The 17715-nt window shown below is 35.5% G+C and overlaps 2 protein-coding genes across 11 annotated transcripts in view; both read left to right on the top strand.

Annotated features, from left to right (window-relative positions):
• The window catches only part of LOC147842272 (uncharacterized), a 543494-nt gene that overhangs the window by 105674 nt on the left and 420105 nt on the right, over positions 1 to 17715 (top strand). The gene's annotated exons all lie outside the window — the stretch shown is intronic.
• The window catches only part of fstl1b (follistatin-like 1b), a 96734-nt gene that overhangs the window by 47607 nt on the left and 31412 nt on the right, over positions 1 to 17715 (top strand). For 6 of the 10 annotated variants that reach the window (XR_015498732.1, XR_015498733.1, XR_015498736.1 and 3 more), the window contains exons 3-5: positions 10835 to 10939; positions 13452 to 13581; positions 16917 to 16949. Coding sequence is in view for 2 of the 10 variants with exons in the window: in NM_001039621.1 (NP_001034710.1) it covers positions 10835 to 10939; positions 13452 to 13581; positions 16917 to 16949 (268 nt within the window). In the remaining 8 variants the exon portion in view is untranslated. The remainder of the gene's footprint in view (positions 1 to 10834; positions 10940 to 13451; positions 13582 to 16916; positions 16950 to 17715) is intronic. The other 4 variants (XR_015498734.1, XR_015498739.1, XR_015498738.1 and 1 more) reach the window with 1 other exon arrangement.

Below are 17715 nucleotides of genomic sequence, written 5' to 3'. Positions count from 1 at the left end.
ACCCAATTCTTAAAATTATATATTTAAAGTACACTTTTAATTCCAACAGCTGGGTGTGTCAATATTTGACCCAGCATTGGGTTAAATCAACCAAGTATATATATATATATATTTTTTTATTATTGAAGCCTTTTAATCTGCTAATAAAGTACAAACTGATAATTAGTGTTGGGTCGTGTATGAACGATTTATTCATTTTGAACGAATCTTCAATATGACTCAATACCAACGAGTCCTCTCAGGGAGTGATTCGTTCATCCGCACGTGCGCACATTTGTGCAGGTGGTATTGTTCATTTCAAGTCTTTTGAGTCGTTCATCATGGAAAGGCAGAAGCCAATCATATGCGTTTAGAGTCGGAAAAGAATTGAACCGTTCATGTCTCAAGTCCTCTATCGGGTCTGAGTCATTCGTTCCTCACGGGCCACCCATATGCATTTAGAGCCGGAAAAGGAATTGATCCGTTCATCTCTCGAGTCTTCTATTGGGTCTGAGTCATTCGTTCATCACGGGCCAATCATATGCGTTTAGAGCAGGAAAAAGAATTGAACCATTTATCCCTCGAGTCCTCAGGTTTGAGTCATTCTGTCACGTGATGATCAAACAACTCAAGAACCAGAAGACTCAAAAGGTGAACAAATTATCATGGCTCCTATCGGCTCAGACTGTGTACATTTGTTAAGATTATATGTGACTGTCAGTGTAACGAACCACTGACATTTGAAGACAAGAATAGGTGAGCTGAGCAAAGTGACAAAAATACCTTCATAGACAAAAGGGCAGGTAAACATTGAATTATCATTTTCTCCTTCTTATAGTGTTCTATTTATGACTTATTTATCATGTGATCAACCTTTTGGGCTAGTTGTAGATGAGTTTGGAAGCAATTCGTAACATTTTAATAATATTTTGGCAAATTGAACTAAATGAACGAAATGACTCGATGACTCGATGAACGAGACTCAAAGATCCGTGTCAGTAAAATGATCCGAACTTCCCATCACTACTGAAAATCAGATGACAGACATTATTTTATATAACAATTTTTTTGTTTGTTTTAGGATTTGTTGCCAATAGATGTCTTAGAAATGTGTGTGTTAAAATCAATACAATACCTGTTCATAAAAGGTCTATAATGTTTAAATCAAACTAACTGTACAACATTAGGTCAATATTAATAATTAATATTATGTTATTCTACCCGCTTCATGTGCCACTGCATTTAGCTGTATTGAGTAGGATCCAGTTTAGAGGAAGGTCACGTTTCTATGTGGTCATGATTTCAGAGTCAGACAAAACTCCACATTCCTGGACTCTTCTTCAGCAGGAATGTTTGCTCTCTGTCTTTCCTCTCTCCCTCTGCTTGGCAATCACTCCGGCCCTCGGTCTGCCAGATCAGCCCTCTGCATAAACAACAGCAACACTGTTCAGATGTGCTTGGGGGAAAAGACTCTTTTCCCACTCACCGAGTGATCTGTAACCGCAGTTTTAACCACAATTCTGACACTTAAAGCTTGCATTGAAACCGAAGACAAAAACAATTGCATTAACATACTTCAAGATTCCTAAAATAAGTTTAGAAGTCACTTTTAAAACTATAATGTTAACATAGAGTGTTGTACTTTAAACCTTACATGCACGAATTATGAATGAATTATTATCTGGATTTTTTTTATTATTATTATTTTTATAACTTTACTATGACCCTAAAATTGAAATCCATTTTCATTTTTACAAAATTTAGTTTTATTTAATAATTATTTAACTGTCCACATATGTGGACACCATGCAACTAAGGTGTAAAATGGGACATAAAAACATAGCTGACATTATGGAATATTGTGTTTTTTTTAATGGCCTGTTTTCTTTTCACATCAGCTCATTTATTAAAAACAATAATAGTACAATATAATAACAATAAAACGTGTGTGTGTATATATATATATATATATATATATATATATATATATATATATATATATATATATATATATATATATATATATATATATATATATATGCAGAAACATTTGCAGTATGAGTATGCTATTTTTTGGCACATACTCATCACTGCTGTCACTGTCCTCTGAAATATTCTCAATTATTCTGTAATGCAAATTTGTTTTCATATGAGTGGGTAAAATTGCCATTTAATGCTGTAATATGTCATTTTAAATGACTATTTATGTTGATATATTTGTAAAATGTCTGTTTTATTACAACATAAGACAATTTATAACAGCTTTAAAAAATAGATTTTACACAATCTAATGTTGCATGACATCCACATATGTGGATAGTTGTTTTTTGTAAATAAAAACTAAATTTTTCTCAATTTTATTTGATAAATTACTAACATATTCACCATACTTTACTGTACATACTAATATATATATATATATATATATATATATATATATATATATATATATATATATATATATATATATATATATATATATATATATTATTTTTTTTAACCTTAATTAACCTTCTTAAATTTCACAGTTATTCCTGAGACAACCATCTTTGATTAATGATTTCATTAAGCAAAGAATAACTGGAATACAACAGATTAGCCACTGTGACAATACAGCTGACAGTGTACTGACACTGCCTTTAAGTCGTTTGGAGAAAATGACCATGATTAATGAACCGTAATTTAAGTTAAATAATTATCCACAAATGTGGACACCATGCATCAAAGGGGTTGATATTTTTTATTATTATTTTTAAAGGTGATTTACATGCACTGTGATAAAAGCAGGGTTCCACACAATTTATGTATGTTGTCCCAGCATAAATCGATTAAGTTAACGTAACAAATTTAAGTGTATTGAACAAATAACAGTTAAGTTTTTTTTTAAAAGTCTCCAGAATTGTTTTGTCTCAGCTCAATTTAAATAAGTAGTTTGAACAAGAAGCAATATGTATAACACGGGGAGTGACAATGACAACTGAGGTTTGGATCCAAATGCAGGTTTAATCGAAGTCAGGCAAGCAATGGTCAATATGGGTGCAAACAGGTGTTTAGAGGCAGTCCAGAATCGTAATCAGAAAACAGGCGAGAGGTCAGAAGGCAGGCGGCTAAACTGGAGAACTGGATAAACAAGGCTGAGATCAAAACATGGGAAAACAAGACTAGGAGAACGTGTTGTAATGTCACTGTGGCAGATAACAAGACTCTGCAATGGGAGTGAGTGAGTGTGTTGCTTAAATAGTGTGTGCAATCAGTCTCTGACAATCCTCAGGTGGTGCGAGTGTAATCAGCCTAGATGAGGAAGCATGTGTGAGTGTGAGCGGAGTGCATGTATGAAAATGTAGTCCAGAAATGGCGGATTTGTAGTCCATGGTTATTGAGAATAAATCCAGCGATCTTATGAAATACGTTCGCTGGTAATCCTGACAATATGAGTGTGTTGTTGTTTGTAATTATCCATTGCACTGGATTGTATTTTCTTTCCTTTTTTTTTACTCAGCATAAGGAAGTTTTTTTTTTTTCAGAAATATTAAGTTTATTTAAAAATTTTATTGGCTTATGATCCATATATGCACCACCGTTTTTTAATCATTTTTTATTTTTTTTAAAACCAAATTATCTACTAGAGTTAGTTCACACAGTTACATTTACCCAGCACCATGGAAATGTCCCATTTATAGCAACCAAAGCACCAACTGTTATTAAACAGCTTGAAGGAATAATAGGATGGAGAACAGCATGAAAAGTTTGAGACAGTCTGACATGTCTACGATGAAATTTCGGAGGTCATAGTTCATCTGCGGGCGTTTCGTCCCCCGTCTCTCATTTGCTCTCTCCTACAGTAAATTTCCTAGCGCTTCTGGAGCCCTCCTGCACGGTTGTCATGGAAACATATCTGCTTTTTGATTTGATTTCGCTAAAGTGCGCTACAATGTTCATTTGTTTAAATGTCAGCATGGCTTCCCTGTAGAGAAGGAGATTCATTTATGCATGAGGCTTGGTTTTGTTCTTCCTTCATTAATGTAACTCTGCTACCGCTGGCCTGCAATAGTATCTACCTCTATTGTCAAGACAAAACTCTCTCAAATGAAGATCCCACAAACTTTTAATATGCCAGCGATTAGTCAGAAAGTCCTACGATGATCTATGGATCCTGGTATCCACAGAATGGATAACCTGGAACCTGGTATGCACAGATCCTTTTTATAAGGTGTTTGGTTTGTCTAAACAATCAGGTGTATTGATAATAATCCACCCTTTCTTTGTGACCAGCATTAGTGTCTGGCATTTCTTTTTACTTGTAGCAGCTTGAGTTTCATTAACATTAACATCAATAACAACATTAATTAATGAAGGGAAACCATGAACTACCGATATCCAATGCCATTGTAGAAGTTGTGGTTGAATTAATTTTTCTTAAAGAAATGTGCTGAATAATGTCAGTAATAATTTATATATTTGCACAAAATCTATTGTGTGTTGAGATTGATTCATCAACAAGAATAAATGTAAAGATTTGCAAAAAAACTAATACTAATGCTTTGTGCTTTATATTCAGTAAATTCATTAATACTTTGCAAAATGTTTCCAAACTTCCTTTCTGACTGCACTTTGTTAACATAATGTGGCTATATTTACCAATGTCTTTGACTATATTCACAGAGATCAGATTTGTTTTTGTAAAAATGCTTGCTTGCCTCAAGTGCAGTTAATAGGTACACATTATTATGCATTGTATAGTCCAGTGACTGACTTTTTTATGTTTCTGTACAGCAAAGAGAATCATACTCATAGTGTAAAGGTCTTTGCACACTGAAGTCTGAATTTTCATATGTATTTTTTACATATTCAAATACGAAAAACTTGTCATGCACACAAACCTTGTGCACAGAGTGTGTTGTGCATGAGTTAATTGCTAAATTATTCAATAAATGTTCTGCAAGCACTTGCAACAATCAGTCTTTGTATGCCGTGTCTTTGCTTATAGGGCTTTGTGTTGCGAGACCGGGGCTGCGTCCGAAACCGCATACTTCCATACTATATAGTATGCTAAAATCAGTATGCGAGCCGAGTAGTATGTCCGAATTCATAGAATTCGAAAATCAGTAGGCGAGAAGTACCCGGATGACTTACTACTTCCGGCAAGATTTTGAACTGCGCTATCCCATAATGCCCCGTGAGAGAATTCATGAATGGAAGTGAGGGGACGCAACTGACGCAGGTAGGTCACGTGACCATGACAAAAAGGCGAATGTAGTATGTCCGAATTCCATTCATAATTTTCAAATTCATACTGTATAGAACGTACTTTTCTAACGGCTGAGTAGTACGTTTAAATTCAAATACAGTACCTACTGAGTAGTAGGTGGTTTCGGACGCAGCCCAAGTGGATTAGCTTCTTCAGACGCCATTTTGGATTTTGTCATTCACTTGTACGGTGGCTCTGAATTGTCAAAACACCTCTCAAAACACCTTTTCATATGCCAAAATAAGAAAAATCAAACTCTACTTGAATTCTTTTATGACTGATAAAAGTTTTCGGAGGCAGTGTGTTAATACAATTACGGTTAGGGTTAACAACAAGAGGTTAAATTTAATTTTTAACATGGAAAAATTACAGACAATTTTCGGGTTCTATAATACTTATAATGTTTACTTGCAAAGGCAGCACACCAGAACAAAACAGTATATGAGCTGATGAGTTAAATCAACTTTATTTCACAATAACTACATACTTTAAACCACTAACCATTTAGAAATGTCCTGGTTCAGTCTAGAAGTTGTAACCTCTTCTTCTTTATCACCGTCCAGTTGAACATGTTAGGCTTCAATCCACTCCTGGGGCCTCATGTACTATGACTTGCGTTGAATTCATACTAAAACATTTACAGCTTTGTGCGTACGCAGTAAAAAATTCAGACGTATGAAACACTGCGTACGTCGAATCCCACGCGTATTCTCTTTGTACATCCGAATTAATGTGAAACTAAGCACACGTGCATGCGCAAAACCCCTCCCTGCCTCCTCCCCCATATGAATATGCTAATGACTCTACTTTGGCGAAACCAAGCGAAAAAGCAATGTCAAAAGCAAGGAAAAAGAGAAACTTTAAACAGAATGTGAGTTGGAGGTGCTTTTTTCGGAGGTAGACCGGAGAAAAATGGTGTTATTTGCAAGTTAGCCTCCGGAATTAATAACAAAAGAAAAAAATAGAGTGGGAGACTTTAGCTGATGCGGTTAACACAGTTGGGTCTGAACATCGACATCGACATTGAATCCAGCGTCTGATGACAGCGTCTGACTCATTCTTATTTCCCCCCCCCCCCCCTCCCCCCACTACATATCAGATTTTGCCTAGTATTTATCACGAGGAAGATAAAAGTAGGAATCATTAATAAGTCTGTGCATCATATTTTATTTGCACATTTATTGAATGGAAATGTTTCTGATTCATGTATGGAAATTCATCTTCAGATGGCGCCTTTATAGCAATGTGTGTGCAGTAGATCGCTCCGATTACATTGGGAAAACAGAGGGCCGCTGCAAATTGCGTTTTAATGTTTGGCTGGTCAACTACATGGTATGGAAACCTTATATACCTGCTAGACATGCAGATGAACCTGTCACACAGCTGCCATTGCACCACGGCTCAAAGACACTTTGTAGAGAGGAATTTAACACAACTGCCTCTAGGAGTCGCCAATGGAAATAAAACAGACACGCACAAGAAATGTGCGTACGCCAGCCATGAAGTTAGCGTGGAGCTGCGCACATTCCCACTTTCATTTCATCGTTAGTAAATCCAAACGTGAGCGATTCTGAGCGTGAAACCTGGCGTACGCAAAGTTTTTGTGCATACGCAGCGTTGATACATGAGGCCCCAGGTCTTTTTGGTTATTTTGAGAGCATATGATTTTACTTTTGTTGTTTCTGGTGTGTCAGGCTGCATTTAATGTGTTTTACAATGAAAACAATTCTCATCTATACTATCAATTTTACTGCTTTTCAATCTTCGTCGACAACCTAAGGCCCCGTTTACACTAATACATTTTAGCTTTAAAATGCACACGCTTTGCAACAGTTACGTCATCCGTCTAGTTTTCGAGCGATAAAAACTGTGCGTTTTGGAAATGCTGAAGAGACCGTTTTCATTTTAAAATGCTGCTACTGCTGTGTGGATGGGGGAAAACGGAGACATCTGAAAATAGAGGGCTGCAGACTTCGCCTATCTGACTGGGGCTTTTTCCTCAATATTAAGTGCACAAAGTTCAGACTTGCAACTTTTCCTTAAGTTCAGACTTCGCAAGTTTGATATGAAAAACAAACTCCCGAGGACACATCGGGTAAATCTTCAAAGTGAAAAATTAACTTTATAACCTCATTCACATCACCCTGGCTACATTGTTTCACTGCATATTTTAATTTTGATGTTAGCACTTAACAAACACCAAAAATGTAGAGGCGTTGTGTAGCTACATATTTATATGACCGTCATCTTCACTGTATGCATATTTATAACAAAACATAGCCTATAACAAAAAAATCAATCAGTCAAATGAGCATAATCAGTGTACAAGGTTACATTAACTTATTTTTCACTCAGCCAAAACAAGTTACCTGAGAACAAGTAATAGATTCATAAGACCAAAGCCGGAGAATATGTCGTTAGATATATACAACAAGATGAATTCAATATCACGTTTAACAAATATAGTGAGATTACATCTAGCGGTAGATTCCTGATGAACAGTCTGATGTGCACAGCTCTCATTGCGCAGTGCATGCTAGAGTGTGTGTGTGTGTGTGGTCACGTGCATGTGTGTTTTAAGTGGTATAGTGTGGACGGAGAGTTGTTCAGAAATGCTAGGTGAAACGCCATTGTGGGCGCGGATCGTTTTCATTCTAAAACACCGTTTTAAAACTTAAATGTTTAATGTAAACGGGACCTAAAACACATGATATGTGACAATTCATGCTCATTGGGCATGCAGATATTGTGCCAGCATCTGTAATTGAAGGGCTACCTCTTGTGTAGTGGTCATATAAAAGGAGATTGATGCATAAGGGAACAATACGCCATACTACAGAATAGTCTGAGCCTCTGTTTTCACAAGTTTTCATTTCTGTCCATCTATACTGAAATGAAACACCAGTGTTTAAATTAAAAGGAGACTTTAATATTTTCAAAATGCTGTTTTTGCTGGTCAATAAGACATAAGTGCAACAAAACATGCATTTTTACAAGAAGACTCACCGCTGTAAACAGCACCTTAGAGTAGTGTTTAGATGTGGGTTATTTGCACTTAAAGAGACACACAAAAACCTAAATAAAGCGAAACTTGACAAGCTATATAAAATGATCTGTGAGGTATTTTAAGCTAAAACATCTCAGACACATTCTGGGGACATCAGAGACTTGTAATATATTCTATAAAAGGCATAATATATTTCCTTTTACCCGAACAAACTGTAAATTTAAATGATCACTAAGACCTGTTTCAGAGCATATCCCTCTAAAGCTGTTCAGAAGTATTCAGGCCTTTGGGTAGAAAATCTCCCCCTGGAAAGTTTGCTGACACTGAATGACTCATGCATGAGCTGTAAAGGGGGGAAGGGTCCGTCTGTGTGTGTGTTTTGGTTTGTGTGCATGTCAGTGTGTGTGTTACTTAGTGAGGGTGGAACCAGTAATCACAGTTCATGGGAAAGGAAAGAACGGGCCAGATTTTAGATGTGACGACACCCTTCTTGAACACAGACTGCATTAGATTATAGTTGGACGCTTGGGAGGCTTTGGAAAGCAGGAGGGGTATTTCAGGAAACTCCTAAATTGTTACTCCAGGCACAACTTGGCAGCACGTGATTGGCTAAATCCCTGTTCACATGACTATGGCTGTGCTGTGGAGACTGGGGTACTGTAGCAGGATGATATTAGAGAAACGCAAGGGAAAAAGGTATATAGAAAAGGAAGAGTCTATTGAAAATTATTTTTTAGAAGTGAGACATATTAAGTGACCTGAAAGATAATGATGTTTGTTTCAGGAAAAAAGAATGACATAAATTCTGACAGCATCTAATCTAATCAGAATTAAGACTCTCCATCTATTTTTAACATGCTCTTGAACTTAGTGCAGGACACATTCTTCTGTTATGGAGTGTTTTTAAGCATGTGTCATGTTAAACTTTTTTTTAGAAACATGTTAAAACTAAAGTTACTTTTAATTGTACTTAAATCTATTTAGTTTTTAAAGGTCCTTGTAAACAGCCCATGATTGTGATGTAGTCAAACAAACCTGATATCAGTGCTCCATCTGCTGGTAGAAGAGAGTGTCACGTTTGGTAAATTATGAGTATTTCATTCATTCATTCATTTTCTTGTGGGCTTAGTCCCTTTATTAATCCGGGGTCGCCACAGCGGAATGAACCGCCAACATATCCAGCACATTTTTATGCAGCGGATGCCCTTCCAGCCGTAACCCATCTCCAACAAACATCCACACACACTCATTCACACAGACTCATACAATTAAGCCTACCCAATTCACCTGTACCACATGTTTTTGGACTGTGGGAGAAACCGGAGCACCCGGAGGAAACCCACGCGAACGCAGGGAGAACATGCAAACATCACACAGAAATGCCAACTGAGCTGAGGCTTGAACCAGCGACCCAGCGACCTTGCTGTGAGGCGACAGCGCTACCTACTGCGTCGCCTATTATGAGAATTTTATTTATTTTAATTATTTGTTCTCCATTATCCATGATGTGGATAATGTTAAATAAACCATAAAATACATAGCATAAAACACTTCAGATTATATTAAACATATATTATATGATCGATAAACCATGACTAAATGTAAGTAGACAATAAAAACACTAATACTGTTTATTGCGACAATATTATTAGCCTATCAATGTTAAAAACAGTTCATATTTCTATTAATAAAATAGGCTACATTATTATAATTGAAATGTGGTCATTTAACATGTAGTATTTTTAAAATTAAACATTATTAAAAAGCTTTTTTTTTTCACTTTAACTAATGTAGTTTTCTTTTCATTATGTTGAAGGGGAGTTTGCAGTAGGCTCACACTAACACTCACTGTAGGCTAACACTCACAGTTTACGAAGTCTGACCAACATACGTAGAAGTTTTATTTAGTTAGTTATAATTAATTTAACTATCATACTATTACAAAAATACAAATTATATGTACTTTCTCAATATCAGACTCCCTGTGCTATTTGAGAGCTGATGTACCTTGTCGGACACACATTTGTTACAGCATGAGAGGTTGCTGATCCAGATCTGTAGTTGTCCTAGTTTTCAAGGAGAACCGCTAGTTGTCAGGGAAACTGTTGGCGGGAAGCTCTCTGGAGTGTTTCCACTTCGGCCATTTTTAGAGTATGTTATCAATCTTCAGTCCCCAGAAACTGAGGAAACATGGTGTGAGAGAGCAAGAGCAGGCATACACATGTATGTCTACCTTTGTGGGGAATTTGTGGTCCTGTTTCACACTCTAGAGTTTTTTTTTTGTTTTAGTTTAGTGGCTGGGTTTCATGAGCTGCTGGAATAGAGATGTCAATCCACAAACATTCGTTTGTCAGAAGTAAACTTTATACATGGTAAATATAGCGATCCTTACCAACTTGTGTGTTTGTAGATGGTTAAATGTCAAATGGATAGTAAAAAGTCGACCTTTAAAAATGTGAACTCTGCAGTGCGGTTGCAGCTCGCCCTCTGGTGGTGAGAGTCTGGAAGGGAGCAAAGTTTATTTTCACCTAGTACCCAATTAAAGCATTTCTGCGGTGTGTCTGTGTTTTATTTATGTTGTTCATTTCTGTGTTTGTCAGCAGGAGGCTCAAAGCAAATCAAAGGTGTGTGCTAATGTGTTCTGTGGTGCTGGACGAGAGTGTGCCGTGAATGAGAAAGGAGAACCCAGCTGTCTGTGCATTGAGGTAATGATTCTCTTCACAGCAATTCATATGCAGTACAGTTCCATGACATTTATGTTTTCTTTGGATGACTGGGTGAGAATTTTAAAATATTTTATAGATGTTAATCTAATCTTACAGCTTATTAAATAAAATTATTGCTGATAAAAAAACTGAGTAACTGTAGAAAAAGGTATATTGATGATCTAATGCAGGGGTGGCCAACCCTGTTTCTGAGGAGCCACCTTCCTACAGATTTCCTACAGGTGTATTTGATATGGGTTGCAACTGAAATCTGCAGGAAGGTGGCTCTCCAGGAACAGGGTTGGCCACCCCTGATCTAATGTTTGTGTGGTGTAGAAAGTTTGCTGACTTCTCCATATTTTAAAACGTTTTCTTTGTTATCTGATATGGTCTAATTTTCAATGGCTTTGGAAACACTGAATGTCTGTGATAGAAAGGAAGTACACATTAGTATACCTAAAGGGATAGTTCATCCCCCAAAAAATACATTTATGTCATAGAAAACATTTTCTTGTTTTCTGTCTTCTTTATTACGTTAAACACAACAGAAAGATATACTATAAAATGGTGGAAAGCAGTTGTTGACTCTCAAAGTGTTTCTGACTGGATGTCAGTGGCTTTCTTAAGAAAAACTTGTTTTATGTTTAACTGAAGAATAGTAATAAGTAATGCTTAGTGTTACTTCAGTGTGAGTAAATGGTGAAGACATTTACACTTTGGGTGAACAATTCCTTTAAAAAAAATAACATATTACATAAATAGCAAACTTTGAAAGACCACGCTTGAAATGCAACTAAAATGTTGTTTAATGTCATTTCTATTAAAACTTCTATATATTCTAGTTGCAATCAGAATTATTAGACCCCCCCCCTCACCCTTTAAAACAATTTTCTTTATTAAATATTTCCCAAATGATGTTTAACAGAGCAAGGAAATTCTCACAGTATGTCTAATAATTTTCTGGAGAAAGTCTTATTTGTTTTATTTTGGCTTGAATAAAAGCAGTTTTTAATATTTGAAACACCATTTTAAGGTCAAAATGATTAGCCCCTTTAATCTATATATTTTTTTCAATCTATAGAACACGAGTCTATAGAAGAAACCATCGTTATACAATAACTTGCGTAATTCCCCTAACCTGCCTAGTTAACCTAATTAACCTAGTTAAGCCTTTAAACGTCACTTTAAGCTGTATAGAGGTGTCTTGAAAAACATCTAGTAAAATATTATGGACTGTCATCTTGGCAAAGATAAAAGAAATCAGTTATTAAAAATGAGTTATTAAAACTATGTTTAGAAATGTGTTGAAACATTTTTCTCTCAGTTAAACAGAAATTAGGGAAAAAATAAAGGGGCTAATAATTATAATAAATCAACTGTATATATAATTGTGCATTTGAAATTAAGAAAATATGAATGTAATATTGAATGGAAGACAATGAATATCAAAAGTAATTTACATGTGCTTTTGTTTGTTAGTCAAACACATCAAAGAAAGCGTAGTTTGATTCTCAACAAACTAAAAACATGCTTATCGAACATGTACATTTATAATCAATACATTATTACAAAATTCACTTTTTAAAATGTACTTTATTTAAGTACACTTATTACACAACTCACTGGAATATTTGATTCTGATTTGTCAATCATGACATTCAAAGGTATGTTATTTCCAAAAAATGAATTGCCAATTAAACTATCGTTGGAACATCCAGGGGGGTGACATCAATCACTTTGACCATAACTGAATATATATGTGCTTATCTGTCTCTTCACTGTGCTTGACTGTTTGGTGTCATCATGTGACTGAATAATAATAATAATAATAATAGTAATAATAATGATAATAATGATAATAATAATAATAATATTGATACTAATAATATTAATAATAATAATGCTAATAATCATGCTAATAATAATAATAATAATAATAATAATAATGATACTAATAATATTAATAATAATAATAATGCTAATAATAATAATAATAATAATAATAATAATAATAATAATAATAATAATAATAATAACATTAATAATAATAATAATAATAATAATAATAATAAAATGAAATACTTGGGAATCACAGCATACAGAAACTGTTAATGAACCGATATTTATGTACCGTGTATCATCATGCCAGGTCTGATGCTATATCATTAGGATTATTTATCTCAAAATTATAGCCTCATAAACTTTTATACAATAACAGTACTGTGTGTGTGGGATTGGGGTCATGTGTGATGTATAGACTTTGTTGTGTGTCTACACAGCTCAGCAGATTATACAATCATACTATTGTGGTACCACCAGCCTGCTGTCCATACTTATATTTTATTACAGGCTTAGTGTCAGCTTTAAAGCAGAGGAAAATTAAATTACAGTCACAGTGTCACAGAGCATTTAAACACCAGCCTTTGTTTATTTCATGCATTTCATTGTTGCTTGCAAGATAGATATTGTGATGTGACAGTGGTGATGTTTTCATTGTTGTGTTCTCCGGCAGCAATGCAAGACTCATAAGCGCTCGGTGTGTGGCAGTAATGGAAAGACATACCGGAACCACTGCGAACTGCATCGTGACGCCTGTCTCACTGGACTCAAGATCCAAGTGGCTCATGATGGACACTGCAAAGGTGAGCATACAGAAGAACTTGAATCAGTTACAGCAGACTGATTAGGGATGATACAGACTAGAAATTAAATTTGCTGCTAATATAAAGTTCTATAATAAAACTTATTTGGGTGCACAGAATGATGGGTCCTATGCAATCTGCTTCCAACCACTGGAAGTGTGATGCAGGAGGACCTCAGCAGCCAATACGCTTGCTTTTCAACATTTACTGAACCACATCTCAGTGTTCCAATCTGCAGCACATTTACGGATACAGTTCTCCACCACAGCTCCACCTGTGTATTGAGTTTCAGTCTTCGCAGTTGCAATATTATAGTTAAATAAAATCGGCTATCAAAGTGGTCACTAGATAATGGCTTAAACTATATTGTAATGGTGCCATAGAATAAAAATCAGGATATACAGTACATAGGAAAAGCTGAGTGATAAGAGTACAGTACCTTGATTGAAATGACCATTGTTCCACTCCTTGTGAAAAACGGGCCAAAACACAGACTATTAATTTGCACACAAAGTTAATAATATGCATGCCACAGGCTGTATTTGATTGGCCACAACATTTCCTATAAGTTTTCCCCTGATTTTTAGGTTTGTCTTAGCTTGTATGATGTTGTACGTGGGACTCTTTTGGAAACAGGACCAGCAGGACATGAACTCTGGGTATCATTAGGTAGTGGGCAGTTATAACGTCTAATTAACTGTATCTTTAGTAAGTTTAAAATGTATATCGGGAAACTTGCTAAGTACTTTTTAATGAGGCAACAGACACATTTACATTTGTAATGGAACACTGCTGAATTAGTGCTTAATGCAAGTTTTAATCTTGTTATGTCTCTCATATTCTAAATAAGCATCTAAAACTATTTTTTTATATCAGAGAACAATTAAATCAATGCACTCTATGGCCCATTTAAATATGCTTTTTTTAGATCAGAAATGACAGATTCTAAAATAAAAACATTGCCAAAAAAAAAGTAAGAAATATATATTTTTTTCTTTGGGTATCAGAATTCTGAAACAATATAATGAAAAATGCAATATTTACATGCATCTAACCATTTTAGGGTTGTCTTTAAAGTATGACTATTTTTATCAATTCACTCCAGGTGGATGTGACCAGGCACTCGGTTGAATGTAGAGAGGAAAACTTCTGTAAAAGAAATTCAAAATTTGCTGCAGAGCTGAAATGGTGATTCAAAAGATTTGTCATGTTAATTCTGGAAGAGCAAAACACTACCTGAAAATGCTTACACATGATATTAAACCAGTAAATAATTAACTGTAGACTCACTCTGACCAGATCATTTGAAGTCAGTGAGTTGCTGACTAGACAACAGATGAAATCACATCAATCCAATACACAAAGAGGTTTTCACTGGATTTGAAGACGGATTTAACAGATTAACTGTTAAGAATCAGCTTGTCCACAAATCAAACAGCGCTTCATGTCAGTTTCTCCAGTTCAAAGGAACATTATGCCCTGTTACATTTATGAATGTAGTGGATTAAAAAGTACAACATTATAAAAACAAGTGCAAAGGAAAATGTTTTGCTTGTGTTGTAGTAGTTTTTAACTTTCATGTTGAGAATATAAAAATATGACAATCTTTACAATTTACTTGGATGATAGATAGTTATTATACATGGATTTTTTCAAGCTTGATCACAATATAATCTGTTCAACTGGCCACCATTTCCTTGCAGAATATTACACTGTGAAAACTTTTAAAACTTTAAAGTCCCTTTAAGGCAAGTCATTTCACTCGGTGGCCACCAACACGTATCGGGCAGTATGCTTGGGTATTCTGTCTAAATAGGGCAACATCAAATTCTTCAAAACTGCTTGCCAAGCTTACCATTAAATTTCAGATTAGGAATCACCAATAAAATTAAACAACAACTGTCTCTTTAGTTTCATTTCTAAACCTCCAAATCACAAAAATCTGCAGAAACTCATGTCTGGTGTGAGCCCCTGCCCCAGAGTATCGTCAGTCTATAGCGATTAATGATTGGCTCCTGTACTAGAAGGCGGCCTTATTCACCAAATAGTGATCAATCACTGGCTCCTGTACTAGTAAGTGGGTCTTTATTCACCATATTGACTGTTGCACTTCTCCCGAGTGACACGTCTTGTGTATTCACTTGTCTAGTCATCTCAATCAAACTGAATAAAAATATTAAGTTAAACTTTGCAACTTTGCTCTAGAAAAAATTGTTGAAACCTGATTTACTTATGTAAATAAGTTAAAGTAACATAAAAATATTTGTAGTCATGTCTTTTTGTCGTACATGTGCCAATTTTTTTTTGTAAAAGCATTGCTAAGATTAGCGTTTGACTCTCAAGTCTGATAATTAATCAGTCATTGCATCTTACAAAGAAACAATTTAGTGGGTAATTTTTCTAATTAAAAATTTCATTTAGTCTTTTGATGCAAAGCTTAATTTTCAGCATCATTACTCCAGTCTTCAATGTCACACAGTCCCAAAGAAATCATTATATTATGAATATTTGCTGCCAAAAAAAGACATTCCTTGTAATTATCATTGTTAAATAAAACAACAAAGCATTTTATTTCAGCATTCTTTTATGAAGAGAAAATCCAACTAAAAGAATATGCTTGAAATAAAGACAAATTAGAAATATTTTTACTCTCACTGCTAATCAATTAAATTGGATTGAATATTAACCAGCTGGGAACACACTGTCTGTGTTTTGAACACACTGTGTTTATTACATAGTTATAAAAAATCAATTTTGAAATTGTTTGTGATGTTGGGAGCATGTGTACGCAGGAAAGGCATCATGGGAATCCTGGCATCCGTCTGCAGCTACAGGCATTTGAATGGACCCATAGAGGGGTTATTTACTGTGGACAAAAGCAGTGTTTACATCTACTGTAGACTTGGGTTTAGATTGATCACGCCTTTCTGCTGGACAATAGGCTGATGTATTGATACATTTAGCAATGTCCAACAACTAAGATCCATCAGGAACAGTTTATCTGCCTGGAACAGGACGTCTCTGCTAGTTTTTTTTTTTTTTTTACTATCAGAAGACCAGATTCTGTAACACTGACCTCTCCGACTCGCAATATTACCATCTCAGCAGTGTGATCATTGAACATTGAACATGCAGTCAAATCCAGGTGCAAATCTGATATCATGTAATTCTGACCTATTATATCACGGTATGCTGTGATGTGACGTTGTAACTTGTTATCTATTGGTGATGCAAAGAGCGACTGATTACCGAGGGAGTATTCTGGCATAATCACATGCAGATTGTTCACCTGAGAGATCAGTCCACTCACGTTTATCTCTCTCTCTCTCTTACAGAGAAGAAGAAGGAGAAGGCTGCGGCCAGTCCAGGTGAGTTGTAATATGGCCGTGGGCTCAGAGCCAAACTATGATTACAGTACTTATCTGCGCAGATTACCTTTAATTACTGATATATTGTAAAGGCTTGGAGATACCGAGAGCAGACATAAACTCTCTGACTCTGCTGCAGGAGGATTATTGTACTTCGCACAACACAACTCTTTCGATGTGGAGAATGTATTTAACCTTGAACCCATTTTTGTCATTTAGTTTTGCGATTTTAAACCATTTGTAAGTTTTTAAACATTTAGTGTTTAGGATTAACAACCTAGTAGTTGAATTAGGTATTGCAGTGCAAATTCAGATTTTTAGGGGGGTGGGGGGGAGGGGGGTTCATATGGCCCATTTACACTGAGTGGTACAGTACGGTATGGTATGGGTCGGTACGGGTCACCTTTATCAGGCTTGAAATTCCACTGCCAAAATGGTACCAATAGTATGGGTCGTTCATATATCATATGAGAAGCACTTCTCACAAAACAGATGCTTCATACAAATAAATACTTGTGTATATGTGTAAATGCTCATTACTACCTTTTCTATAGACAGGATTTGATTATACTGTAACTGCAGATCAATGATGCGAAATAGCCTACTGTAACGTCTGCAATTATATAAAATAAATAAATAAATAAATGCAACATATATGAACACATACAGAGCCTTAACCTTAGTTTATACTCGACGCATCCGCTAGTAGTCGTCATCACTGTGTTTGCGGAGGCACCACGTTTGATTTGAGTTGAATATGATTCAC

This window comes from Danio rerio, chromosome 9 (assembly GCF_052040795.2).
Source record: "Danio rerio strain M-AB ecotype USA chromosome 9, GRCz13ab, whole genome shotgun sequence".
Lineage (NCBI taxonomy): Eukaryota > Metazoa > Chordata > Actinopteri > Cypriniformes > Danionidae > Danio > Danio rerio.
Note: the sequence above shows the minus strand (reverse complement) of the source record. Positions and strands in the feature narration are given on the sequence as shown.